Genomic DNA, 26,910 nt, shown 5'->3' with positions numbered 1-26,910 from the left:
TGGAAGAAAGAAAAGAGGAAATGAAGGAATGTGTATGAATGAGAGAAAACGTGTGACAGCTGCGAGGAGTAGAGCAGACTTATAGTCAAGACCGCCTAAACCAAGACCGGTCTTGAGACCACTTTTAGGAGACCAGCATGGCATGGTTGAAGACAAGTATTAGAAACAGAAGGATGGCAGCAAGTGTAAAAGAGAAGGTTCAGATGGTAGTGAGGCCTGCTATCATGTATAGTTTGGTGAAGGTGACAATAAGACAGGATGCTGATCTGGAGGTGACAGAGCTGAAGATGTTTGCTTGGTTTGACCAGGAAATGAGTACACGAGAAGCACAGCTCACTTTGAGCACTTTAGAGCCAAAGTTAGAGAGGGAAGGTTGGGATGCTGGGCATGTGAAGAGGAGGGATAATGGATATATTTTATGTAATGTTTTCATTTCAAAAGTAACAAATTACCCAGCTATTATATTACTTTAATGAAAGAAACAGTGGACTGAGAAAAGGTGGTGTGTTTGACTGCCCCCTGGTGTACTCTTGAGTCATTTAGCACCAACAGGAAGATTTTGCTGAAAATCATTGAAGAATATGTGAGCAGTTTTCAGACATTTAAACCATAAAACATTTATGGTTTAAGACATATTAGTGTTTATAGCAATACAGTTATAAGAACCCCAGTGCGCACAGTGCAGCAGGTAGACTCTGAGAAGCAGGGTACAGAGCGGCATCCTCCCAGTTTAATGAGTCTGTTTATTCAAATTCACCTTCGCACAGGCGGTCATGTGGTCGTCAGCAAACGAAAAGCCGGAGAGGAATGTCACAAACAGTTGCCAAAGCAGGAGATGCAAAGGGTACTACTTCACCTCAAGCAAACTGCATGAATGAAGTTACAAGTCTATATTTATTTAAATACCAAAATAAAAGGCGGACGGGATACGTGTCCGTTACGAGGATGAATTATTATTATTATTATTATTGATATAATCGCATTATTACTGGCTGTTGTAGGAATGAATGGAAGTGACAGCAACACAGAGGGAATGGATGGTTTGGAGGTTGAAGATGAACTATGACTTTATGACGACAACAAAATGGTGAGTAAATGTTGTTTCTCGCTTTTTTTCCTCCCCCGAAAAGAAAATGAGTTGCGCTCCTTTTTAATTAGTTTTGCTATAGTTGGTCTATACGTCTTTCTTTTCTTTTAAGTTTTAAAGCAGCACTTTTTATAATCGCGCTTCAGTTCTGCTGATAGGCTGTTAAAGCTAAACGCGCCTACTAGTCCTCTGAGGTCTTATTACATTTAATACATATTTATTCTCCGCTTTATATTATAATTTATTTGACTTTTACTATTATGCTGTATATTTACAGACTCATAATTGACATGAGTTTTATTGAAAAAGAATATTCTGGTCTAAAAGGGACGCACTGTTGGTATCAGTAGAATTTAACAAGGAAACTACAATAGGGCATGCCACACGAAACATAAACAACTGAAAAGGAACAACAAAACAATCAGACAGTGTATGTAATTGTGATGTGATTGTCTCGACTACAATACATGTTTAGAACACTGTTTGAGAGATCATCCGTAAATAGCAAAGTTGGGTTGTTGTGAGAGGAAATAACCTTTGCTCTCTTGCGAAGTCGTGAGTGTATACACTCACGACTTCACAATTGGACTTCAGGTGGGAAATCCTGCAATAAAATACAAAAATAAATAAATTAAAAAAACACACATCTTTTGGATAAAAGATAATGCTGTTTTTGTTGTTGTTGTTGTTGTTTTAATTTAATCTAATATATTGGATCTTGGGAACCATATAAAAGTTGCATTTAAAATGCAAACTTGCATTGCAAACCAAAGGTTATATATACTCCAATGTAAGTTTTTTTAAAAAAACATTAAACTCAGAACAAAAAGAAAAAAAAACATTTTATAAGTTCATTGTTATCAGTGTGACTTTATGGTTTATGTCTCTTGTGCACAGTTCAGGGAGATGGAGGACGAGATATGCCTCGGCTGTAAGGTGTCTTTCAGCGCATCATGCGCTGAAGCCCCTGGTTGCCAGTCTGGTCCTGCTGGTTGTGGTGATATATGGTCTGGGAGACAAACTCAGAAACTTTGTGGCTTCCGTTTTTATCCCTCAGTATCGCTACCCGTATCCTGTGGCCCTCAGCTTTGCCCAGGTTGGTGTCTGCAACTTTTGGATTTTCTTCTTTTGGACACAACCAAACTCTGATTAGAAAGGATAAGGTCAAAAATACCTTTTTACAAATTAGTATAAATAGTAATTTATATAAGTGAGAAAAAAGGTCATGTGAGGCCACTCAAATGCTTTTGAGTTTACACAAAGCTCTGTTTCTTGACCGCAGGGTATTTGCTTTTGCTTCAATTACAGGTGCATTTATAAAAGCTTTGCCAACATCAAGGCAAATAATGAAGTTACATATTGCAAAAGAAAAAAGTAGGAAGTTATAACAAACATTCGAATGGTCTTTCAAAATGTAAGCTTAATCATTGGATTGTTGTTAATCATTTGTGCCGCCAGCTGTGGTGGTCAGTGAAATCCTATCAATAATTGCTGTTTGTGCTAGTTTAAAGGTGAAAGCAGACGTAGAGGGAAGTGACAGAAGGACGTTACTGCTGATAACACGTGTGCAGGATAGATGATTAACCATATTATTGCCCAAAGAACTCAGATGCAAGTGTGACGCTGTACAAAGGTGGAATTAACTTTTGGGTGTCCAGCTTTGACCTCAACTGCTGATATATAGGAGAGGTGCTATACTGACTAAATGATTCTATGGTCCACAAGCTAACATTGCCTGTAACACCTGAAAATGAGTCACAGGACTGGTTGGGTTTAGTCCACGTCTTATCCATATGACCCGCTTTATATGCATTTTGTTTATGAGGCCCTTCAGAAGAATAGTAAATGTGTAGGTATGTCGCAGCATATTTATCATAAATTCAAGCATGCAGAAATCAGGATGTGTTAGTGAAAAGTCAACAGCATATGCTCACACTTCATTAGGTACACCTTGCTAGTACCAGGCTAGACTACCCTTTGCATTCCAGACTTCATTGTTTGTTGGACGGATTCAACAAGGTGCTGGAAACAGTCCTCTGAGATTTTGTTTCATATTGACATGATCACATCGCACATCAATCCTGTTTCACCACATCCTAAAGCTGCTCCATTGGACTGAGATCTTATTAACCACCAGCTGAACTGGTAATAATGAAGTGCCCCCGAGTGTAGAATATTATTGTGCAAAGAATGACTAATTGTAATGTATTACCCACCCAATAAACTACAGCTGCTTGAGCATGAAATGACGTAAGCATTTATTTCACTATTAGTTCATAGTGTAGTAGTGTTTAATATCTCTACAGTTAACTCATTTACTTGCTAACCTGTTCGATAGAAATCCATCACAATATTTACAGGCTCTAAAGTGGCAACATTGAAATGATTAAGTGTGCTGTCAAAAACAGAAATGATGATGATAATGTACAATATTAATTAAAATAGATTGATTTTTTTTATTACTTTTTCCTTGTTTGACTTTTGCTTAAAATATAAATATTTTTTTAAAGTAGATGTGAACTCTGTTCCCTTTTGTCAGGACTAGTTCAAAATTATGACCCAAAATGACCCTGCAGGCAAATTGCTGATGAAGAGGCACTCTCTCAGTCTCAGCTGTAAACGTTACTACCTTTCACACATTCCAGTTTGTGTTAACATGCCTTAGCCACATGGATTGAAGTAAATATTTACCTATCATTAAAAATGAGTGATTCACATTAACACTTGTAGGCTTTTTTAAAGTTAGATAATTGTTTATTTTTTTATATTCTGTCTTTTCAGGTTCTGGTGTCTCTCTTATTCTTAAATCTCCTGCATGCCCTGGATCTGGTGCATCTAAGAAGTTATTCAAGGTCCCTGGGTGAGAGGATGTTGCCGTCTGCTATCTGTAGCAGCATTCAAGCAGTGCTGACCATGTGGGCCAAAGCCAGCAGCTCATCTTCCAACCTCTTCGTCCTCATGATGCTTCTGCTGCCCCTGGTGACTGTGGCCTTTAGTTTTGCCTTGAAGCTGGCATCCCCACCAGCAAGCCACATCACTGCTCTGACTTTCATCATCAGTGGGACCTCTGTGATAATCACAGGTAAAAGTTTGGATATCAGATGATTGTTTCACATATTAGAGTAAATGAACCTCTAATTAGTTTTCTCTTTCTGTCTGTCTGCAGCATCTGAGGGTCTCTTAAATATTGTGCCTCTGGAGTATATATATGGACCTCTGGCTTTAATCCTGCACAGCCTGTCTCTGACTTGGCTTGCTAAAGTGTCTGAGATGGAGCGCAGCCACCCTCCAGATTCCCAAGCCTCTGTTTTTGACATCTACTATACACAGCTGGTGAACCAGAGCTGGGTGTTGGGCCTCCTGTGGTTTCTGCACCCAGAGCGTCCCTGGCATGTGTTGAGTCAGGCCAACTGGCGCATCCTGCTCTTCCATGGATACCTGCTCGCTATTCTCCTGCTGGGAATGGTGCTGAGCTTCCTGGTCGGTGTAGTGGCTCTTTGTGTCTCACCCCTTGCTGCTGCACTGCTCCACTCAGCGAGGTACATAGTTCAGCCATTTTTTCAGCTTCTGTAAAGGACTAAAAGATTTAGTAGGTCGTCTTGCACTCCACTGACCCTAACCAAAGTGTTATACCTGTAGATACTAGCTTTATTCATCCGTTATCAGTCAATATCCACTCACATTACAAAGTTATAAAAGACAAAATGCAGGCTACGGTGGCACACTAACGATATACGGTTAGTTATTATGTGTCATCACAAGTTTTTATCTTATTCTTTTAATATGTTATTAAGACGATACATGCCCTAGCTACTTGTGACTTTCTGCAGCGTGAGCAACATGAGTGCTGTTGCTCGCACTTTCTAAATCAGTGGCACTAATGGAAAATAGTTTACAAGCTAGGTATTTATTAATGAAACAGTTAAGCGTCAGGGGTCAAACATTACAATTTTTCTTTCAGACATGAAGCTGAAGTATTAAGCAACTATCAACAAGCTGAATTTCTCTTATGTACAAATAAACAAACAAAATAAATGTGAGTCGTTTCCAGTTTTATGACATTAATTTCTGAGAGCTCTTAACAGCGGATGTGCTGAACATCCCTAGAAGTAGTCCTCGTATGACGCTGACAGCTTTCATAGGAAAAGGGATGACAATGACAGAATGTTGACACAGATAGTTAACATCATAAAACAAGTTAGCAATTTAAATTCGCTTAGTTAACTGAATTAATACTTAACCAGAGACAGACAAAAGTTGCCCTTGAATGAATCTGACTGCAGAGATGCCAGATGAGAAGGGGGTTCACATGTGGAAAGAGCTGAACGCTCATTCTAGTGCTGCTGTTCTTTTTGTTGTAATTGAGTATTTCACATTTTTATTAGAAGCCAAATTGCTTCCTAGTCATTCTTGAGCTTTTTGGAAAATGTTTATATGCATCATTTTTAAAATTACACTTGAATATGCTAAGAAAATGTGAATTATGCTGACAATTTGAATAAAAAATAAGAATGAAAAACGGCTTTATTTAGAAAAATATTTTTTGTAGTTGAACAAAAACCACCATAAGTGCACGCAACAATTACACAAAGCAACAGGTATTAAAAATTTACAGTTAACCTGATATAAATGCTCATTTGCTGCAAAATCTCACTTTCAGTTAACCGTAATTTCAAACAGATGAATTTAAGGTATTTTTAATATTAACTTCATCTGTGTTACAAGCAATTTCAGTGCTTCCATCAAGCACACTGTGTCTGGTGTTTATTATTTAGCTGCTGGTCTTTCCTGTGCTGTTAACTTCCCACATCTCATTAGGCCAAACGACACATATAAATTATTTGATTCTACTTCCTGCCCTTTATGCGGGATCAGAGTTGGGTGGTAGATGTATGCCCAAGCTCTGCAGCAGATTGGAAGCTGGTCCTGCCAGCCCAGCCTGGGAGCTGAGGGACTCCAGCAAGTTTGTGACCAAATTGACATCCACATCTAAGGGCTGGATCTCCTCCTCTTTCTCCTCCAGTTTGTCATCCCTTGGGAGATCGTCTCTGGCAGAAGGGTGAGAGGAGTCGCCGCTTGCTCCTGCCTTGTTGTAATTCTGCAGATATGATAAAGATAGGTTCAGGGTGACACCTGTGTCCTGCGCATATCTTTTGAATAGTTTTTATCTTAGCAAAGGAAGGCGTGTTACGAGAGTTTACCGTTCGCTTGAAGCTTTGTCCTACATTAGTCTTCATCAGTTCCTCATCCATTTGGTCCATATATTTTTTGAGACTGTCCAGAGTTTCTGTTCCTTTCATCTCTGCTTGACCACAGAAGCCATCTTCTTTCTCTTCTACCTCCTCCTCCTCCTCCTCATCATTATCAGAATCATCAAGATCATCTGAATCCAGCTCTTCGTCTTTGCCTCCTAGAAAAAACAAAAAAGACAAATTCATTAATGATTTTAAAAAGAAAATTGTAGCAAGTTCATACCACATATTTCACTGTTGGCAAATTTCATACCAAGTAGTCTTCCCAGTGCGTTGGCCATTGAGTCTGGATCAATATTAAAAGGCTGGGTTGCACTGCTCCTGGAATAGAAATGAAAAAGACTGTCAGTATGACAATGTAGGCCTAAATAAATTAGGCTTGCAAGAATATACACATACCAATTTACAGCTCAGGGAGACCATTAAGGGAAAACTATGCTCATACTACATCCATATAAATATTAAAATCTGATAAATGTTTGGCTAAATAGGAACAAAAGATTTAAAAGTCACTTAGTCTCACCAGGGCAGTTCTGCACCTTCATGCGAAGACATGGCCTTGAGGAAGTTCTTCATCCCTTGACTGATAGCTACCAGGCTGAAGCCAGCTTCCTCTTCCTCTATGTTGTCCTCCTTCTCCTTTCCCCTCTCCTCTGCATCCCCGACATGCTGTTTCTGTTTGGTGGAACTTGAGTTTTGGCTGCCAACATCAGCTCTACCCCCACTTCTCTCCTGCAACAGCCGCTCCAAATCCTGAGCTGTGATATCCAGCCAGCTATCACCTGGAGGTTGACAAAGAGAAAAACTAATTATGGGAAATGTCCGTAAGAAAAAAATGGAGAGAATGAGGGAAGCATAACAAAAGGACAGACACTGAAAGAAACTGGCACAAGGCGAAGAATCTTAGGTGGCTGAGATAGACAAAGGCAATGCTCACTTTCTAGCAAGGTGATATTAAAGTTACAATGCTTAACAACTAACATACAAATCTTCCAGAGACAGACAGGTGTTCTTACCCTAGCTAGGAAAATTACACTTAACTTAGGTCTAAATTAAGTATCCTCACATTGTGCCTTCATGGATCACTTGGCAAATGTGACTAATGTCTTTCAGTATTAAGAAAGACAATTATTTACACTCACACATTATTTATATAAGATTTTGCCAGTTTCTAGTCAGGATTTTCACTCACTGTCCTCTTGGGGGAGCTGTGACTCATTTTTCTTCATCTCCTCCAAGTTGAATGGTTCGCAGCTGTGCAGCAGCTGGAGAACCTCCTCACCTGGGGACAAAGCACTGAGGCAACACACACACACACACACACACACACACACACACACACACACACACACACACACACACACACACACACACACACACACACACACACACACACACACACACACACACACACACACACACACACACACACACACACGCACGTTCATTCAACTAGATATCTTAGATGACATTGGCATACATATTCACATATTCACACTGTGAACAGCTTAAGTCTTTACCTTGATTTTGAGGCAACCGACTGTTTGAAGAAGTTTTCTGCTGATCTTGTAAGTTCTCTGTAACGTGCTGAACCTTCCAGTTCTCCCTGCATTTGACAACAGTGCAAACACATGTTTTAAAAATGTGCTCCAATAGATAAATGCTGACTGTATTGCAACTTTAGCCATGTGCATGCATGAAAAAAAAGTGACATACATGGAAATAGCCATTCCCATTCAAACTCTCCATAAAGCCTTTCCACTGTGGGTTACAACTGACTGGGGCATTAGGCTCTGATGAAGGCAGTCTGCACCTAGAGCACAGGATCTCAAAGCCGTGGGCCTGGGAATACAGCATGAGCACAAGATTATGACTTTTACATAATAAAACAACCCTGTTATCTGCATTAAAAGTACGCAGTATGAAGTACAAAGATATATAATGAATCACCAGCTTCAAGCCAAGCTCATGAGCCTTGTATTGGGAATGAGAACGAGGAGGTAAGGTGAAACCACTCCTCCGGTCTGGGGTGAACTGTTGCTGCTGGAGCTGGGCATACAGGCACCGGGTGAACGTCACCTGAAAATATTTATTCAGGGTTAGGGGAAACAGACGCCCTCCCAAAAAATAAATAAATACTAATCACTAATTACAGTCCTGTACATAAAATAAGCATTTATAAAACAACACAGAACAGTTCTGAACAAAGATATTACCTTTTAAAAAGTACATATATACATGGATGTATTTACCAAAGTGAGGACTCGTGTATCAGGAGGAAACGTCTTGAAGGTTCGACACGCCTGCAAATCTACTGGATCCCGCAGGTAGAATGCTGAAACTGCAGGTGCAATGAGGTCTGGTCGCTGTGCCAACACAGTGGCAATACCTGCAGGTATGAAGCAGTGTGCACGGTGGAGGCCCGATTTAATCTTCCCTGGATACCTGAGGGGAAAGAAAAAGTATATGTTACAAAACTGTATTCCTCTAGTACACAACAGTGATTCAGCACCCTGTATTCTCATGTTTTAAATAGCCAATATCATGTAGCCAGTGCTCTCCCTGTCTATGCAGCTGGAAACCACAGAATCAGAATGCTCTATTTATCCCTAAGGAAACTATGTAACTGAAATAGGCTGAGTGCCAGTTGACGCATGCAGAGTAACTTTGTCAGTAGTATTTATCACGATGTTGCTTTTGAATACTGAATATTGATTATATGTGGAATCCCTCTTACCCCTCTAGTCTCTTCTTCAGTGCTAAAGAAATCTTGGAGCTTGCCCGACAGACTTCTGGGTAGGTGTAAAGTAGCTCCAGAGCTTGTGCCACACTGGGTACCACATCTTTTGAAAAGCCCACTGAAGTGGATTTAGATGGGCAGGGAAGGATATGCAACTCTCCCTTGTATAGGAAGACCTGAGAAAGAAAAGGAGTGGTGCAAAAAAGCCTACACTTAGCAAAAAATTGGCAGTGTCAAGTAAACAAAATTTAAAAGGGCTGTGCAGGTAAGTTTTTACATGTTTTCTTCCAAGCTTGTTCTTGCATTAACTTTAATCAGGAAAAGTCAAATTGAAAACAAACAAAAATGAAGCATGATGATAAGTAATTCTATCCAATTGGGTGCATTGTAAGTCGAGCTTAACACGGGGTCAACATTACAATGAAATGTACTTAACAAGATGAGGGAAAAAGTCACCAAGCATCTAAAAATTTAACAAGATTTAAAAAAATAAATAAACAACACTAAATGAATCTAAATTTAAAATTAAAATACTATTAGAGTCAGAAATAGAATTTTTAAAAGTCATAAATGGATACACATTCTTAAAATTATAGGTGTGCAGTATGCAGCGTTACTACACATGAGAAATTGCGCAGTGACAAGTGTACGCAATAGTGCCAGTGGGATTATTTAACCTGTCTTGCACATTGCATTGCAGTAAAGTGTCAGATCATTTCTGTCCAAACTTGAAGATGACAATGAGATTAACACTTGACCAAACACTTGGTTGATAAGAAAGACTGTTCTTTAATGGGAAACAAGCAGATTAGTTGGCGTGCTAGATGGCTGTGATCCTTGATAATGTCGTGGGCCATATGCAGGTACAGTTTGAGGTAGATGCCCTTAATAGCTGGAGGGCTCTTGCCAGTCATTCATTACGGAATAAGCCTTTTTCTTTAAGCTCTGAGAGTTGACCGATGAGTCTTTACAGACAACCATTTTAAGCACTAATTAAGGTTAACATTCCTGTTTTTTTTATTTAAAATGAAAACTATTTTGACATACAACCCTGGTGTTGTGAATTGCATTTCAATGTATCAGTAGGGGGGTCTAAAATTAAACCAAAGCTTGCCTGGGGATCAGTTTATAACTGTAGTATGCTGTGGGAGGCATTTAATTTTTTGGGCTTAAACATACAGTGCTTCCAGTACTGTCAACTCTGTCATGTCATGTGGAAAACTCACCCTGTTTTCACTTGTGTCTGGATTCAGCCACTTAGGAAGGTAATCTGCTGCTTCAATCAGAAGAAACTCCCCATCATTATCCTCAACTCTGCACATATAAACAATTATTTTGGAAACAAAGACATAAATGACTGGTGAGCATTTTAATAGGGTGTGTTTATTTATTTATTGATACTTTTGTTTTATTATTTTTTGCAAACTCTGCTCTGAGTTTATAAATATTTAGAAACTATGAGCAGGATCACCCTTACCTTGCTGTAAGCTCAGGGAAAGCCTCCGTGATTTGCAGCAGGAGATACACGATAAACCACTCGTCCTCAACATTGTCTCCAAACTGAGTGCTCCCGCCAATGTGAGCAGGAATGCCTCCTGTGAATGAGATCCATACACGCCAGCCGTTAGTGTGTGTACCGAGTGTTAACCACGTAAAGACATACAGCATGCTGCTTCCTTTCTGGGGTGCTGAAAAAGTTCTACCTTTCTCAGGGTGATACTTGAGGTTGATTGGCTGATGCTGCCAGATGTACTGTATCAGAAGAGGGGCAATCTTTGCCAAAATCTCCTCTACTAGATGTGTCAGACGTTCCTCAGTCTGCTGTGAAGAAGAGCTGCCTGGCTGGATCAAAAAGAGCTTGTACTGGACCATGTCCTCCTCAATCATTCTCCTCTGCAGCGCCTCCATAGTAGCAGTTTTAAAAGACCTAATAAAAAGATACGACGCTAAGGCGATGTGGAAAGACATATGAAAGGTCGGCAATGTCTGCTTTTATATTATGACTTTAAATTTAGATGCAAATAAAGAGAGGAAATCGTAGGCTTCTAGATAAACTTAACGTTTTACTAGTGATTGTCACGACAACCTCTTGAAAGCTTCATTCGGCCTTACCTTGTCTTGTCTTCCTTTTAAATGGGTTATGTTGTATTAGTATATTCTGGAGCGGCTTTTATTACGGTTATTCCTAAGTACGTTTCTTTCACGCCATCTGTAACTGTTTAGGTCCTACGACGAATTCCAGTCGTCCTCGCCAAACAGATAATAAACAGAGTTCCTACCTTCTGTTTCTGTAGCGGTTTTACCGATTCAAAAAATACTTTACATTACTTTACATAAATGCAAATTACATAATAAGTCTAATTTTCCACTAAATGTGATAAATACACATCTTGCGTTTAGTTAAAATTACAGGACCGGCGAATACATTTTATAAACGCAACATGCTATTGCAATGAATGCTGGGAATTGAAGTATGCAGCCTTTGGCTTTCTAGAAACATTTAGTTGGCCTGAAATACATTTCCCGCGATCCCTCGGGTCGACGAAGCTGCGTATCCATGACACCCGCGTTATTTTTGTTGTTGGTGGTGATGCTAGCTTTAGCAAAGAATATCCTATGAGCTGGCGATAGCTTGCTCCAATAATGTTAAACACTCATTAAAAAAATTATATATATATATATGTATATGTATATATATATAGCGAGAGAAACGTAATTAATAGTGAACTTCTGGGCTATCTAATATGCTCATTTAGTAAACCAAGAATTATTTTATGAGGGAATGTGGAAATTGTATGATGCTATTTGTGCCTTTTTTAATAATCTGGCCACCCTCGTACCAGTAGCTAGCTTAGTTTTTTTGGACGTAGCTTAGCTGCAGCCGTTAAGAAACAGCGTCTCTATCCAGAGTATCTGCGGGCTAATATTAGAGGAAATGTCAGAGCTCCATCTGAACCGTTCCCTGAGCGTCCTGGAAGTGGAGGCGAGGAGGAGAGGAGAGGGTTTGAGCATATAAAACGGAGGCAAAGGAGAATGATTTCACGATACAACCGGAGACCTGTATCGCACAAACTCGAGATGTGAGTAGCTGACATAATTTCTTTATTTTTTTCCTTCTATTCTGCTATTATTCAGTGGAGGGGGGTTTGATGATTGACTGTTAACCTACACTAGTGACAGAAAGAGTAAAAATGATTATATGTGTTGATCGATGTGGCGATATTCCAGCTTGCCCGTGGTCTATTTGTGAACATGGCAATCAGCTCATTTTAGTTGATTGTCACATTTTTATTTCATACCACCCACTCTATTTATTTTCTCTCCAGAGAAAGCTGTCAAGCCATAAGAATGAAATGTAGACATTTATTTAATGAGATTGACTCAATAAGAGATACAAAACCAACACTATGGGTAGATACAATGGAATCAAGTGTAATCACAGTGTAATGTTTAAAAAACACATAATCTCCAGCTGTTTTCACTGGTGTCTGTTTTCTTCATGTCATCTTGTCATATTACAGTGCAGTGAAAAAAATAGACAAATATATGAGTAAATATTAAACAAAGATTTAGATTTCAACTAAACGTGTAATACAGTTTTTAAATGATTTCATTTATTTGGGGGGGGGGAAAAGCTATCCAAACCTACCTGCCCCTGTGTGAAAAAGTCTTTGCCCTCCTTTGTTATGCCATAAATTAACCACATTGTTTGGAAAGCTGTGTTCAATTTCACTAGCCACACCCAGGCTCGATTACTGCCAGACCTGTTGAATTAAGAAATAATTTAAGTAAGTGGGTGAAAAGATCTCAAAAAGCAACACACTGAGCCACCCTCTACATAAACTCAAAAACAGCTGAGAAACAAATTCACTGGATTTTTTTGTTCTGGAAATGGTGACAAAGCCATTTCTAAGGCTTTTGGAAAACTGCAGGCCTCGTATGTCTCAATTAAGATCAGTGTTCATCATTCAGCAACAACAACAAAAAAAAGAAAATGGGCAAAAATGGCATGCAGGGGAGAGTTCAATGGCAAAACCCACTGCTGACCAGAAAGAAACAAAGGCTCATCTCGTTTGCCAGAAAACATCTTGGTGATCCCTTTATGAAGACTTTTGGGAAAAGAATCTTTGGACTGATGAGACAAAAGTTGAACGTTGTACAAGGTTTATGTCCTGTTTTATCTGGTGTAAAACTAACTCAGCATTTCATAAAAGGAACTGCCAGCAACATTCAAACATGGTGGTGGTAGTATGATGGTCTGGGGCTGCTTTGCTGCCCCAGGACCTAGATGAAGCATAATTGATGGAAATATGAATTCTGCAGCAGAACAATAATTCGAAACACACCAGCAAATGCGTTCTGAATGGAGGTGACAAATTAAGGTTTTACAGTGCCCTAGTCAAAGTCTGAACTTAAATCTGATTGAGATGCTTTGGCATGACCTTTCATGCTCAAAAAAACCACCCGTGTGGCTGAGTTATGACAATTCTACACAGATGAGTGGGCCAAAATTCTTCCCTAGTGAATTTTAAGCATTGCCTGTTATCGCAAACACAAACTCTAAATTGCAGTTCTTGCTGCCAAGTGTGGCAAAGCCAGTTAATAGGTTTTACCCATACATCCATTTAAAAACTCAATGTTGTATTTACCAGAGTTATTTTTGTCGAATCTTAACATTTGACTGATGATCTGAATCAGCCATTAGGAAGGGTGGCAAATAGTTTTCACAGCACTGTATATGTTCCGTAAGTTCATCAGTGACTATAATAGGGACTCTACATCTGATTCCTTTAGATCCATCGTAATCTGCTTTGACCTTATCATTCCCTTTTATAAAGGCTGTGTTTCTCATTGCAAAAATAATTTTAATAAGACTCATGGTAATGGAGCTTTTGCACACCTTAGTTGCATGCATGCTTTTTTCTATTGCATTTCAGCACAGTGTTCAGATTCAGACTTGGTAGTTGGAGCTGACATATTAATATCCTTCCCTAGCATCCCAAAATGCAATTGCACACTCTTTTGTTGATTGCTTTTTCACTGAATGCTCTAAACCTGTCTTTATTGCAGTCGTGGGTTGTCTCGAAGCAGCCTTGACCACCATCCTCTTCCAGAAGAAGCAGACGACAACCAAACCCCTCCGTGCTACCTCCATGACCTGCAGGAAGCTGCTTCTGCGCATAACAGGTGACTGAGTCCTGGTCATTCTGCAGAAGGACTCACACGCCAGGCTTGTTACAGTATTGTATTGAAATCTGTGTGAGAACAAAGACAGTGGTACTTAAGAAACTCTGTGCTGAAATAAGTGCCTAGAGTATGTTACAAAATGACTGCAGAGTAGTCAAGCCTTGCTTCTTGGCTGTTATGTAAGCAGACAAACCTAAGCAACACCAGAATAAGGCTGAAATAAAACAGCCTGCAACCAGTCACACATGCACTCATTCTCATGCTTGTGTATTTTGTAATGTTACACCATCTTGAGCAGACAACTGATTCTCAGGGCTCTTGCTATGTGACACCCAGAAGCAGCGGATTAATTCATATCACATTGCCTCCTTCAGATGCGCAGTTAAAAGAATAAAATATGAGGCAGCCTGTTAGAATATTCAATTGCCTTGACATTTGGCCTACACTTTCCACCTTGATAATATCAGCAGCTGACACCAGTTCGATTCCCTCAGCGGAGTAACAGAGGCTTATTTTTCAGATTATACAAGTTGTTGGTTTCTTCCGTTTCTTCTGGTACAAGAAAAACTGATGAAAAGAGAAATCGTGTGTTGAAAAGGAAGAACGAGTGCTAGAAACACAAGACACTTCATATAGGGCATTTGGTTCTTCCCATTGATTTTACAGCCAGGCTACATAACGGTTTTGTCTTTGTGCTTAGCTCAGAGACATCTGCTGCTTCAGGCCACTCTCAGTGCCCCACTGTCATCTCAGTAGACTCCAGCCAGTCCTGGTTAGGTATTCACAGCTCCACGGGTACTGGCATCTCCACCGAGAGGAGCTCTGTTTTCTCCTGGGGCTACGATGTAAGTCTGCTCACGAGACAACTGTTGATGCCAGCCTGACTCTGTCTGTAAAACAAAGGATGTACACACTGTGCACACTAAAACACTAGATATGTTGATTTTCTTCTTTTTTTTTCTGTTGTCTTATTATAGACACAAACACATTGCTGCAGTCCTATGTTAGATTTTTATTTAGTCACTAACATTTGCCTCTTTTTCACAAATTTGTGGAAACATTTAAAAGAAGACAGATGAACACAGTATTTATATAGTATAGTGGATGCTTTGTTTGTACACTGCTTGACCCTGCTGTTTCTGCAAAACTTTTTTAGGACTCAATGATTTATTTAGTTTTTTTGTCCTCAAGTTGCTTCTGAGAAGCAAAAACTCTCAGTTAAGAGACATCTTTTAAATATACATCTTTCTCCGCCCTGACCTTTTTTTTTTATGACATGAACAACTTGACACTTGAATGCACCTCAAGAGACTAGGAGCTAATTATCACACACGTTGTTGCTTCCATTGAATAGTGATACATTGCCAGTAAGTAAAATGTGGGGACTTTTAGTCGTGAAGAATAACTCTTTCCTGTGTTCCTGTTTCCGTCCCATAGGAGTTTGACAAGGCGGCATCACGGCAGGTGCAGCAAATGTTTGAGGAGATCGACAAAGATCTTTATGAGGGAAGAGGCAGTGGGGGAGGGATACTCCAGGGGCTCCAGGATGAATGTCAGCAGTGGGCCACACGTTTCCCTCATCTTCGGTATATAATCCGCCGTCTCCTATCATCTGCCAGCCCTTTTTTTAATTCCCAACGAAATGGGGCAGCAGCGGGATCAAAGACTAATTCTGATTGTGGAGAAAAACCTGTAAAAGTCTTCCATTCTTCTACAGAATCACACTTGTTTTACATATTCATTGTGTGTGTGTGTCACTCAGTATCCTGGGGACTCAGCTGCTGTGTCCCAGTGATGAAGGCTTCCAGTGGTATACTACCTCAGGGAAAGGCAGCGCTTCCAGCAGGCTGTCAGCGGGCAAAGAAAGCAGCGTTAAACCCCAGGAGAAAGACAGGGAAGGAACAGAGTAAGTCTCAAAGTCTCAACTCTGCACTGAGTCGATACATAAGGTTAGAGATCACCTGTTGCATCTCTCTCAGATATACGAAGATATCTCTGCGTGTGTGAGTGGTATCTCACCATCTGATCTAGCGTTATCTTGGAGGGTGCAGTTTAGATAGTATCGTAGGCTGTTATGTTTGATTTGTGTCCACATAATTATGGCTGATATGTTATCGCTTTTATCATTCTTGGCTGAAGGAATGTCAAACGTTACTCAGAACAGCCTGTCACTGCCGCTTAAAATGGACATTGTATTTTGTTTTATCAGTCAGTCTTCAGCTTTTACTCTGAAACAGCAGAGACAAGAATTATCAGCCAATACTGTCAATAAACTCTGTTAACACGAACTAACTATGGAACAGTTTACAGCAGTTATGTATGTTCAAAGCCCAAAAGAGCCATATCTTGCTTTATTATTTAAAGAAAAACTGCAATGCCTCGGTCTGTCTGTCTTGAGTGGATGTTGGCTGTCCAGATTACTCCTGTTTTTGCATCAATTATAGAGGAGTCCTGGCTGACTCTGGTTTTGTGACCTAGATCCTCTGGCTTTTTAATTAATAATCTGAGCCAAAGTCATGGTGGGTATCATGGTTCTGAGAAAATGATGCTTTGACTCACACTTTTAACTGATAGACTGGTAGGAAATAGGCTGCTCTGTTATCTAACTAGTTTTTCCGTAAATCGAGTTGATATAAATGAGATTAGATTAAGCCTGTTTGTACATATTAAAATTATGTTAATTCTACTTTTCAACATGTGGTTGTCTGCTGAATTTGAAAGATTTAGTTTTTATGGAAATGACCTTGTTTAACTAAGTCTCGTCTTCTCTTGGTGGGGGTAAGGTTGAATGTGCAGGGCCGGAGAGCACATCTGATCAGATCCAATTCACCAGACTTGGATGCTCAGCGTGGTACCTCCAGCGGCATTGGCAGCCATGACAAGAATAGAGTGACTGAAATAGAGGGTCAGATGGAGGAATATCTTGCTTTTGATAGCACAGACTTGTAAGTTACTCTGTTTTCAGAATTGCTGTTTATGTGTTGTTCATTTTCTTATAAGATCCTATTTCTGCAGGGAGGATGACCAGTGGGAACAGGATTACTCCGAGTCGAGTCGGAGGCATAAATGTCTGCCCCCAGTCTCACCATACCGGTGTCGCCGCCACGCTGTTCTCGATCTGCTGTTTGATGATGTGTGGCGGCAGCTCATTGGCTGCATGAAAGAGCTGGTTCAACGCCACTGGGAATGCTGCACCTCACGTAGGCTGAATTTGACTGGTTTGCATGCGTTAGGCTGAACTCTAATTAACAAATCGACATTCTTATGCACAACAGTTTTAAATTTGTCATTGGCAGATGATGAAAATATTTCTGGGACATTGAGCCCCGTGCAGCAAGATTTCCAGAATCCCTTTATGCTGCTGTCCACGCTGCCCACGATGCTGCCCAAACTTGGCCAGAGCCGGGTGCCCCCACTCACAGCTGGCATGCAGTTCCAGGTCAGTGGTCTGAGGAGTAATGGGAGGCACCGGGGTGCGTCTAAGGGAGTTCAGACTGTGGGCCTCGTTTCACTTTCATCACTATCAGGAGGGTCAAAATTGATTTTTTTTTTTCCTATTAGTAGATGCCATCAAACTAAGTGACTATGTTATAATAGAAGAACATAAATAGTTATAGATTTCCTTTGTATATTTAAAAAAGTGTCTCTTTTATGTGGCGCCTTCTTCACTTTAATAATGACAATGTAGTAACTGAAAAGAAGTCATTTGAATTGGCAAGTTTAGTCTTATAGAGTTAATGAATACATTTTTCGTATGGATTGAGGTAAGACTCATTTTACCTAGAGTCTATGTGTCACCTATGTGTCTCCTCCAGAGTTCACACTTATTTATTACCCCTGCCTGTTGCTCTTCACTCTTTCAGTGCTTCCAGTTCATTAACTGTTTTCTTTTCTTCCCTCTTCACTTTCCACTCTTCACCATGCCAATGTATTTTCTCTTATTTCATCTCTTTTGGTCATTCTTTTTTATTTTTTTTTTATCCATTTTTCTTCTGTTCTTATTACCCTCTTTCTCACTTACACTTCTTCCTTCCTTTCCTTTCTATCCACTGTCTCTTTCTTTGGACATGCCCTCTTCCACTCTCACTTAAAGAACACAAAGTCAAGGGGCTCAAAGCACAAGTCCAGACGGAAATCCAAAAAGCAGAAAAGGCCTTCCAGTGTATGTAACTCCCTCACTTAGAGCCAAAATGGTGGCGTGCTGTGTGCATGCCGTCCACAGCGGTTTATTATCTTTACTTCTAGATTAAACGTGTTTGTGACTGTTGATTAACACCGCCATCTGTTTATCTTTTTAATTAACTTCAACTTACTTTAAACATGTACAAGTTTAACTGTAGTTAGAGCCTTCCTTTTTTAGAAGAGTGCTGGAATGTATTATTTTGCTACTTATTGTTTTTGTTGCATTTTTAGTGTTATGACTGTTGTCTTTTTGGTGCCATAGCAAATATGGGGCCCTCCTTACATCACTGCATGATGAATAACCATTTCTTGGCAATTTGTCTGCACTATACATATGGAAATAACTAGCCCTATTAGCCTCTTCTTATATTATGTGTTTTGTCCCTTCCTTGACCCCTTAATCATTTCCATAGTTTTACTTTTCATCCCATCTGTCTCATTACTATCTGTCACTCATCTCACACCAAACCCCAGGCTGGAAGAGTCCCTGTTGGAGCAGCCGCGACTCAGCACAACCTGAACGACCTCATCGTGATCCACAGCATCCCCCTTCAGCAGAGGAACCTGTGTGTGCCGGATAGAAGCCAGTATGATCACATATTACTGTCTTAACCTGTGAGCAGTGGCTTAAAAAACTAAAAACAAACAGGGAAATTAATTTTAGCACAGTTCTGAATTCTAATATGTGATTTAAATCTTTAACTCAGAGAGAAAAGAGACAAAGATATCTTGCAGTTTTCCATTTACTGAAAAACACATTTTGCAGAACAAGAGGTACAGAGCATCATTCATGCAGTGTTTTTGTCCCTGGTCCTAACACCTTGTTTGGCAGAGTCCTCAGCCAGTTGGCCGGTTGCAAACAGACTATTCATCGAACGTGTTTTGCTCTCTTTCCTTCCCACTCAGGGAGCCAGAAGAGCGTGCGTCTCACAGACCGGGATCTAGCGCGGTCCCCTCCAACAAACCTCGCCCTCGCCGACCCCTGGAGCAGAGCTCTTCCTCGCTGTCCCGCCCAGCACAATCGGCCCGACGCAGGAACCCTCCTCCCCGAACCCTCCTGCCTCTTGTTCCCAATCCGAGTCAGTCGAGCGCAGTGGGATCCATGGATGAGGTCATCCGCGGGACACGTCTGTGAGTTTTAGCATCACGAGAACCCATCCCAGTTCCTACATTGCTTCCTTTTTCTCTCCTCATTCCCTCCTACACCCTGTGAAGTTTTGCAGATGTAGAGAGAACTTGCTTTCAGAACAGACTCCATTTTAGCTTATGGCTGTGACAGTGCCACATGCAGGACTCAGCCTGTTGTCAGACGTTGTCAGCTTCCACACTGATTGACTAGTGCTTGATTGTTCATGTATTGTGCAGCATATGAAGAAGCACCCAGTATGTTGGAAATCAGAGTGTAAACTGCTCTCTGGGATGTCAGACTGAATTTCAGTTTAGTTCTGTCTGACACATCTTTTGTGGCTGCTTTCAACAAACTTGATTTTAGAATAGAATAGAATAGAATTCAACTTTATTGTGATTGCACATGTCACAAGTCCAAGGCAACGAAATGCAGTCTATGTGCATCTAGACAATAACTAGTCGTGCACATAGGGCCCAGAAAAGGTAAATTAAACTTTAGGCCTTTATCCTCTCTTCTATTATGGGTTTAACAGTAACCCCTCTGAAATCTCTTTAAAAAAAAGGGGAGTTATTGATGAAGCATGGATAAAATGACAAAACTGTCTTCATCCACACATCCACAGACCCACGGCCAGTGACCAACTGACCTCTCCACCATTGCCTCTGAGCAGAAACGCACTCCTTCCGCCCATTAGCACCGGAGACCCAGACTCATCTTACTCAGGGCAGCCATCTAAAACTGCACAGGTACAGGCACTCTCACCAAGTAGATAATTAAGTAATGTGCCAGTAAACTTAGAGAGTGTTTTTATGAATGTAGATAAAGCCAGATAGTCAACTTTGTGCCCATTTCTTTTTTCTTTTTTTAAATATCCCTCCAGCGCCAGAAGGGCCCATCTAGCCGTGCCCACAGTGCTATAAATGACAAAGCTGGCAGCTCAGTTCCGAGGGATCGCCACCACCTACTGGACGTTTTCTCTCGCCCCAACACAACCCACACTTACAGGGTGAGATGCTGGTTAATCATCAGAGAAAATACAGTCATTTAATTTCTGACTCCATAGAGAAGCTGTCATGTAATGTTTTTTTATTTCCCAGTAATTAGATTGTAGATCAGGTCACAATGGCATCGCTAACTCTATATTATTCGCTGGTATGGTTAACGTTCTGAATTGTAAGCATGTTTGACGCCTCACTTTGCTTTCAGTCAGATACTCCATACCGACGATCCTTCACAGTGTTGGACAACATTGGGCAGGGGCGGCCAGGCAGAGCCTCTGTGGGCACAGGTCAGAAATTCAACCTGAATATTTGAAAAGAAACCATTAAAAATCTTGATGTGATGTACTGCCCTGGTTACCGAACGCCACTCTGTAAGACTATATCTGCCTCTTCGACTACTCATGTTCAAAATATGTTCATTTAAAGTTAAATAAAAGTTTATTTTATTGTTTAAAAAAAAGGCTAATACACTTCTGTATGTATGCAATCTCATTCATTTCACTGCTACTTTTAGCTCTGTTCTATTCATTCGTCCTTTACTGTTCTTCTAGTTAAGTTTTAGCTAAGCAGTATTGTTATCATACTGCTTGTTATAGCTGACTCAGTGTATGGATATACTTCAATAAAACAATCATTTTTATTTGCTCTCATAGTTCATAACCTTCAACAGTTCATCCTGGGGTAAAGTGAATCACTGATACTGTGAGCTAACACTCCTGCTTTTCTCTGCCCGTTTCCTGTTTTGAACATGCACTTTAAGGCGCGTTTCGTAGCACATCGCCTAATAACTTATGCATTCATTTATTCCTTCATTGCACCAGACTCCCTTGGAATCGGTGTGACGGGCATCAGTCTTGGCATCAGCAGCTCGTCTTTTTTGGACTCATTTTCCCACCACCCCTTGGGGCACTCGCCCATCAAAGACGAAGAGGAGCCGGACCCGCAAGCCCCTGTCCCAGGTCAGTAGATTAAAGTGGCTGATGAAACTCTTTCATACTCGGGCCTCAGAACTGAACTATGAATGCGGGAGATTGAAGCAGCAAGTACGGTTTTAAGGTTGTTTATTAACTTTAAATTATTATTATTATTTTAAAATTCTTCCTCTCAGCTCCACTGGTGCCTGGGTCAGTCCCGTCTCGGTCTCACACCCGAGGAGGCATCTCATCCAGAGCCAGCAGACCTGGCTTGTAGTTTGCCTCTAAACTCCAGACTTTCGAGCCACTCATCTTTATTCAAGTGCAACGAAGTGCAATGCTCTGCAGCATCCGTGCCCACTGAACAGTTTTGTTTTACAGAAGTAGCAGGTTCTTTTTTTCATATTACGCTGCTTTTGTAATATTTTTGTTAAAACCCTATTTTTGTATTTCAAAAATCAGCTTATGAGGCTGCCAAACAGAAATAATTATTAACAATAACTCCATCTTCATGTACAGTATGAGCTGCATATTTAGACCTTAGTTCATGTATTATGTAAATATGTATATATCTATTTATATGTGAACGTACTGTATATTATCCTCTGTGCTGCGTTGTTGTACCAGGAACCCACTATGCAGGGAATAACACATTCATCCCGACAGGATTACCTCTCTGAAGCTAAATCAGAGAGTTTGGTACTGTATCTTTTATAGGGACACGACAAGCATTTATCCATAGCCTCTTTGCATATCATTGTACACAGGGAGAAAAACAAAAAGACGAGCTTATTTTAAATCACGAGAGGGGCTGTGGGTTTTAAGCTGCATGACATGACAGCAAAAGGAACATAAGAGGCAGTGATATTAAACTTTATTTGTAAATAGCTTGTCACGCATGTACAAACCATTTTACGGGATGTAACGTTTTTAAATCTAAGCTAAGCCAAGCGGGGGTGCTTGACAGGTAACATCAGGGTTACTGCAAAAAGGTCAATTTATATGTATTCAGGATCATTTCCCAGACAGCCATGCCACAAAGCTTGAAAAAAAAAAAAAGAGTCAATTTTCTGCAATGCATTTTCTTTTAACCTGTTTTATAAAAATAAATAAACAAAGCTGTGAAGCAATGATGTGTTACATAACTGGATTTATTTGTTTTTTTTGGGGTCTTTTTTTATTTTTTAAGATTAACAGAAAAAACAAATGAGACAAAATACAGCGTCACATAAAAGCTACTGAGGCTGATCATTTCAATGATTACAGAATGCAGCTGTACAACTGTGTATATGAATGTTCTTCCAAAGTTGTTTGTTTTGTGAATGTGGTTATCTTCCAGAACTTACATACATTGTATCTACTAATATTAGAACATTTTACTTTTTTGCTTTTTTCCCTTTTTGGGGTTTTGGGGCACTTTTCTTGGAGTATTTTGCTTCCAGGTCAGACAGGAAACTGTTAAAATTTTGCTCTCTGGACTGCTGTCGTTGCTGCAGAGTAGGAAACAAGAAGAAAGCAAAGTTAGTCAGAGGATAAACAAGCTATACCCCTGAAACTTTCTAACATCTGCACATGCATTTGTCACCTTAAGCATCATCACAAGACTGTCATCCTGGTCATCCAGCCCCATCTTTTTCTGCATTTCCTCTGCTTCTTGGCGCTCTCTATCAGCCTGCAAGGTTAGGTGCAATCATTAAGCTCAAAGACGCTGGAGCCTTATCTTTTGTACTCATTTCTTACAAATTATTAGCAATGATTAAGTTTTACAAGTACTTTTGGCCATCTAACAATCATGGCAAAAAAACCAAACCAAAACCCTGCACATAAGCTGTGATTCAACACCAACACATCTCTCACCCTCTTCCTCCGGGCCCTTTTCTTCTTCTCGGTCTCATGAGTAAAAGCTGGGAAGGCTGTTACTTCGCCATTATCGATGGCATCTTGGATCATGCTGCGCAGCCTGGGCTCATCTTCTTGGGAGCAGCACAGAGCTGAGGCGGTGATGGCGTCCATGTCTCCCTCGTGCTGTAAGTAAAGCTTGATCACATCCTGTCGCTCCTCGTCAGAGCCCTTGTACGTCTTCTCAAACTCAAGTATGTCCTGGATTGTGATCTATGAGGTGGGTGGAAAGACAGCATGTTGTGAAGACTAATATGAACATTAATGCATTAATAATCAAACAAACAAACAAATTGAAATATATTATGCTTGCATCAATTTACTATTATGCATAGGTGTAGTCTGACCATTTATTTGCTGTAACCTCCTCCTCCAAGTGACTCGCTTCAGGTGTCACATCATCCCAGGACACAGACAGACAAACAACATTCACTGTGACTCATTAGTGAGTCATGTTAGTGAAAAAACAAAAATCACTCTGTGCTCTGGTACCTTTGGGAAAAGCAGTCTCCAATAGTCTTCCCAGCAGCGGTCTTGCTTCAGGACGTCAGACTCTTCATCCACCACTCCCTGCTCATCGTAAATAGCCTTCTGCTCCTTATCGCTCAGCACCGCGTACAGCTTTCCCAACACCTGTAGGGACATTTTACACCAAAATACAACTCTTACTGAAAACTATGGTATTACACTCTGATTTAGAGGTGCATTGAAACACTGATGAACTGAGGCCATTACTTGATATTAGTCTGTAAAATGCCGCACCTATACATACAAATACGAACTAGACAAGGGACATTTGTGAGATGCTGCCACAGCCTTTATATTATAGGCATTTTGATATACCAAAAGAAATCAGAGCTTCTTTTGGTAGGCTCTAAATCAACATTATCCAGAACTAATAACTTCTCTGTTACTATCAATAACTCACCGGTCTCTGTTTCTCCATGTGTGAAAAGTTTGGGTGTCATCCTCGACAGTACTTTATCTTTTTATTCACACATCAATAATGTTATTCGGTCTGCATATTTCCAATTGCGCAACATTAATCGTGTTCATCCTTTTCTCACTCCATATGCCACTGCTATTCTTGTTCATAGCCTTGTTACTTCTAGGATTGATTACTGCAATTTACTTCTTTTTGGTCTTGGCCAAAAATCCATACATAAGCTTCAACGTGTCCAGAACTCTGTTATTATGATAAGGACCCCATCTATTCACCACATCACCCCTGTCCTGCAACAGCTTCATTGGCTGCCGGTCAAATATCGCATCAATTTTAAAATACTTTAGTATACATGTAAGGCTATTCATCTTCTCTCCCCTCCATATCTCGCTGATTTGATTCAGATCACCATTCCAGCTTGGTTTCTTAAATCATCTTCTTCTCTTTCTCTCTCTGTCCCCTCTCCCTGCCTCGCCACTATGAGGAGCAGGGCTTTCAGCTGCTCTGCTCCTCGCCTTTGGAATTGCCTACCTCCTGATATAAGAAATATTACTTCCTTTTCTCTTTTTAAGTCTAGACTCAAAACTCACCTGTTCAAAATAGCTTATCCCACATAACCTTTTCCATTCTGCTATTTTGAATCTGTTTTATGTTTTGCATTATATGATTTTGTAAATTGTCTGCTTTTATGCTTGTTTTTATTATTCTGCTGTGTACAGTGTCCTTGAGTGTTCCGAAAAGTGCTTTAAAATAAAATGTATTATTATTATTATTTACAGTCATTTATTAATTCATTATGGTCAATAACTTCCAATACCTTAGCAAGTGCCTTTACCTGACAACACTAAATTAACAGTTTTGTTGCAAGAAGTATTTGCCTCCCCTGTTTTCTGTTTCCCCCCCCCCCCCCCCCCCCTTTTTTTTTTGCATATCACTGACATTTTTTAGATCACTTAACACATTTTGATATTAGACAAAACCCAGATAAATACAAAGTGCTATTTTAAATACTTTTATTTTTGGAATTCAAGCCGATCCAAACCTAATAACTGGTTGTACCACCACTGGCAGCTAGAATGGCAATCAAGTGTTTGTGATAACTGGCAATGAGGCTTTCACATCACTGTGGAGGCAATCTGGCCCGCTCTTCTTTACAACAGAAGTGTTTTAATTCAGCCACACTGGAAGGTTTTTGACCATGATCGGCCTGTTTAATGTCGTGCCAAAACATCTGGATCTGATTTAAGTTTGGACTTAGACTATGCCACTGCATAATCTTTGTTTTTTTTCCTTTTTTGAAATGTCTCTGCTTGACACATTCCCCTTCAGGACTCTTTTCTGAATTCATGGTTCCATCAATAACAGCAAGTCATTCAGGTCCTAAACCAGCAACGCCCATCACAATAACGTCATATCATACTTATGAAATTATGTCTTAGTTTTACACCCGATGTAACTCAAACCTTCCAAAAAGTTCAACTTTGCCTAGCGAGTCCACAGAATATTTTCCCAAAAGGCTTGGGGATCATTACAATGTTTTTTGTTTGTTTGTTTGTTTGTTTTTTTGCAAATGTGACATGAACCTTTGTGGTCCTTTTAATCAGTACTGGTTTTCGCCTTTGAACTCTCCAGTGGATGTCATTTTTGCCCAGTCTCTTTCTTATTATTGAATCATGAACACTTACTTTAACAGAGACAAGTAAGGTTCGTTAGATGTTGTTTGGGGTTATTTTTTTTTTTACCTCCTGGATGAGTCTTTGATGGGAAGGTTCACTACTGTTCCACGTTTTTTCCATTTGTGGATAATGGCTCTCACCATAGATGTGAGACATAGTTTCTCAACTGTTTCGTTTAGCCTGCTTGACTTTCTAAGACAGGTTCTATTTGAGGTAGTAAGCAAAGTGTTGAATTCAGTTTACAGGGTAATTTATATGTGGGATATAAATTACCTAACGAGTCTGTTTTGCACTTGAATTATTGTGCAAATTTAGTATCACTGGGGGATGTTCAAAACATCTCTATAGTCATGTAGATACCACAAACGCATGTCCAAATCCCGCGACTGGATGTTACTGGGGTGAAGTCTGTGATGGCACAGTGCGAGATTATTCACGGCAACTACAGTTAGCTGCGTTAGCTAGCTCGCAAGCCTAGCTTAATCTCTGCGTGTATGTGTGTTGTCACAACAACAACGAGCGTTCACCTGAAATTTCTCTGTGGCCAGCGGGTCGTCAGGAGCCCGGTCTGGATGGACTTTCAGCGACACTTTGTAGTAGCTCCTCCGGATCTCAGCCTCTGTCGCCTCTTTGTTGATTCCCAGAACCTCATACAAGTTTGAGGTCTTAAAAAGCTCCTGGCAACGCTCGAGCAGACCCATCCTGACAGCGGACCAGGTGCCTCAGTCTGAGCTTTGACAGGGAAACAATTTCGTCCTAAGACTCTCCGCGACGTGTACTGGGTAGTTTTGTGGCTAGCTAAGCATTAATTTGTTTTCTTTTGTCGGTAACATCAATTTGGCGCGCTAGCCTGTCACAGAGACCACTGCGTGCATCGACGCGCTTGCGTAACGTACAGAA

At 40.3% G+C, this 26,910-nt stretch overlaps 4 protein-coding genes across 8 annotated transcripts; 2 read left to right on the top strand and 2 right to left on the bottom strand.

Moving 5' to 3' along the window:
- The first annotated feature begins 779 nt into the window (after nt 1–779).
- si:ch211-248a14.8 (uncharacterized) lies at nt 780–5,606 on the top strand. 2 transcript variants are annotated; one of them, XM_035904846.2, is made up of 5 exons: nt 780–844; nt 1,002–1,087; nt 1,985–2,183; nt 3,869–4,169; nt 4,254–5,606. In XM_035904846.2, the coding sequence occupies exons 2-5, from the start codon at nt 1,008–1,010 to the stop codon at nt 4,658–4,660; spliced, it is 987 nt and encodes a 328-aa protein (XP_035760739.2). In that variant the 5' UTR covers nt 780–844; nt 1,002–1,007; the 3' UTR covers nt 4,661–5,606. The 2 variants fall into 2 exon arrangements, with proteins under 2 accessions (XP_035760739.2, XP_035760738.2); XM_035904845.2 differs by having other exon boundaries at nt 801–1,087.
- On the bottom strand, nt 4,440–11,631 carry ecd (ecdysoneless homolog (Drosophila)). Of its 2 annotated transcripts, none has more exons than XM_087850130.1 (14): nt 11,192–11,631; nt 10,783–11,025; nt 10,557–10,674; nt 10,306–10,393; nt 9,077–9,255; nt 8,592–8,784; nt 8,290–8,418; nt 8,056–8,181; nt 7,860–7,945; nt 7,532–7,635; nt 6,863–7,121; nt 6,593–6,660; nt 6,289–6,497; nt 4,440–6,185 (listed from the first exon to the last, which is right to left on the bottom strand). In XM_087850130.1, the coding sequence occupies exons 2-14, from the start codon at nt 10,985–10,987 to the stop codon at nt 5,949–5,951; spliced, it is 2,001 nt and encodes a 666-aa protein (XP_087706256.1). In that variant the 5' UTR covers nt 10,988–11,025; nt 11,192–11,631; the 3' UTR covers nt 4,440–5,948. The 2 variants fall into 2 exon arrangements, with proteins under 2 accessions (XP_087706256.1, XP_087706255.1); XM_087850129.1 differs by having other exon boundaries at nt 10,783–11,006.
- On the top strand, nt 11,618–22,651 carry fam149b1 (family with sequence similarity 149 member B1). Of its 3 annotated transcripts, none has more exons than XR_015719913.1 (16): nt 11,618–12,159; nt 14,150–14,266; nt 14,967–15,111; nt 15,704–15,852; nt 16,029–16,172; nt 17,050–17,211; nt 17,282–17,466; nt 17,563–17,705; nt 18,360–18,428; nt 18,923–19,035; nt 19,355–19,579; nt 20,200–20,323; nt 20,458–20,583; nt 20,788–20,865; nt 21,400–21,537; nt 21,687–22,651. XR_015719913.1 is itself a non-coding variant. In XM_087850127.1 (16 exons), the coding sequence occupies exons 1-16, from the start codon at nt 12,113–12,115 to the stop codon at nt 21,767–21,769; spliced, it is 2,052 nt and encodes a 683-aa protein (XP_087706253.1). In that variant the 5' UTR covers nt 11,618–12,112; the 3' UTR covers nt 21,770–22,649. The 3 variants fall into 3 exon arrangements, 2 of the variants coding, with proteins under 2 accessions (XP_087706253.1, XP_087706254.1); XM_087850127.1 differs by having other exon boundaries at nt 20,784–20,865; nt 21,687–22,649; XM_087850128.1 differs by lacking the exon at nt 18,360–18,428 and having other exon boundaries at nt 11,619–12,159; nt 20,784–20,865; nt 21,687–22,648.
- dnajc9 (DnaJ (Hsp40) homolog, subfamily C, member 9) lies at nt 22,626–26,910 on the bottom strand. The gene is made up of 5 exons (XM_006783677.3): nt 26,538–26,910; nt 23,884–24,024; nt 23,350–23,604; nt 23,078–23,164; nt 22,626–22,982 (listed from the first exon to the last, which is right to left on the bottom strand). The coding sequence occupies exons 1-5, from the start codon at nt 26,709–26,711 to the stop codon at nt 22,869–22,871; spliced, it is 771 nt and encodes a 256-aa protein (XP_006783740.2). The 5' UTR covers nt 26,712–26,910; the 3' UTR covers nt 22,626–22,868.

This window comes from Neolamprologus brichardi, chromosome 13 (genome assembly GCF_056152115.1).
Source record: "Neolamprologus brichardi isolate AB-2024 chromosome 13, ASM5615211v1, whole genome shotgun sequence".
Classification (NCBI taxonomy): Eukaryota; Metazoa; Chordata; class Actinopteri; order Cichliformes; family Cichlidae; genus Neolamprologus; species Neolamprologus brichardi.
Note: the sequence above shows the minus strand (reverse complement) of the source record. Positions and strands in the feature narration are given on the sequence as shown.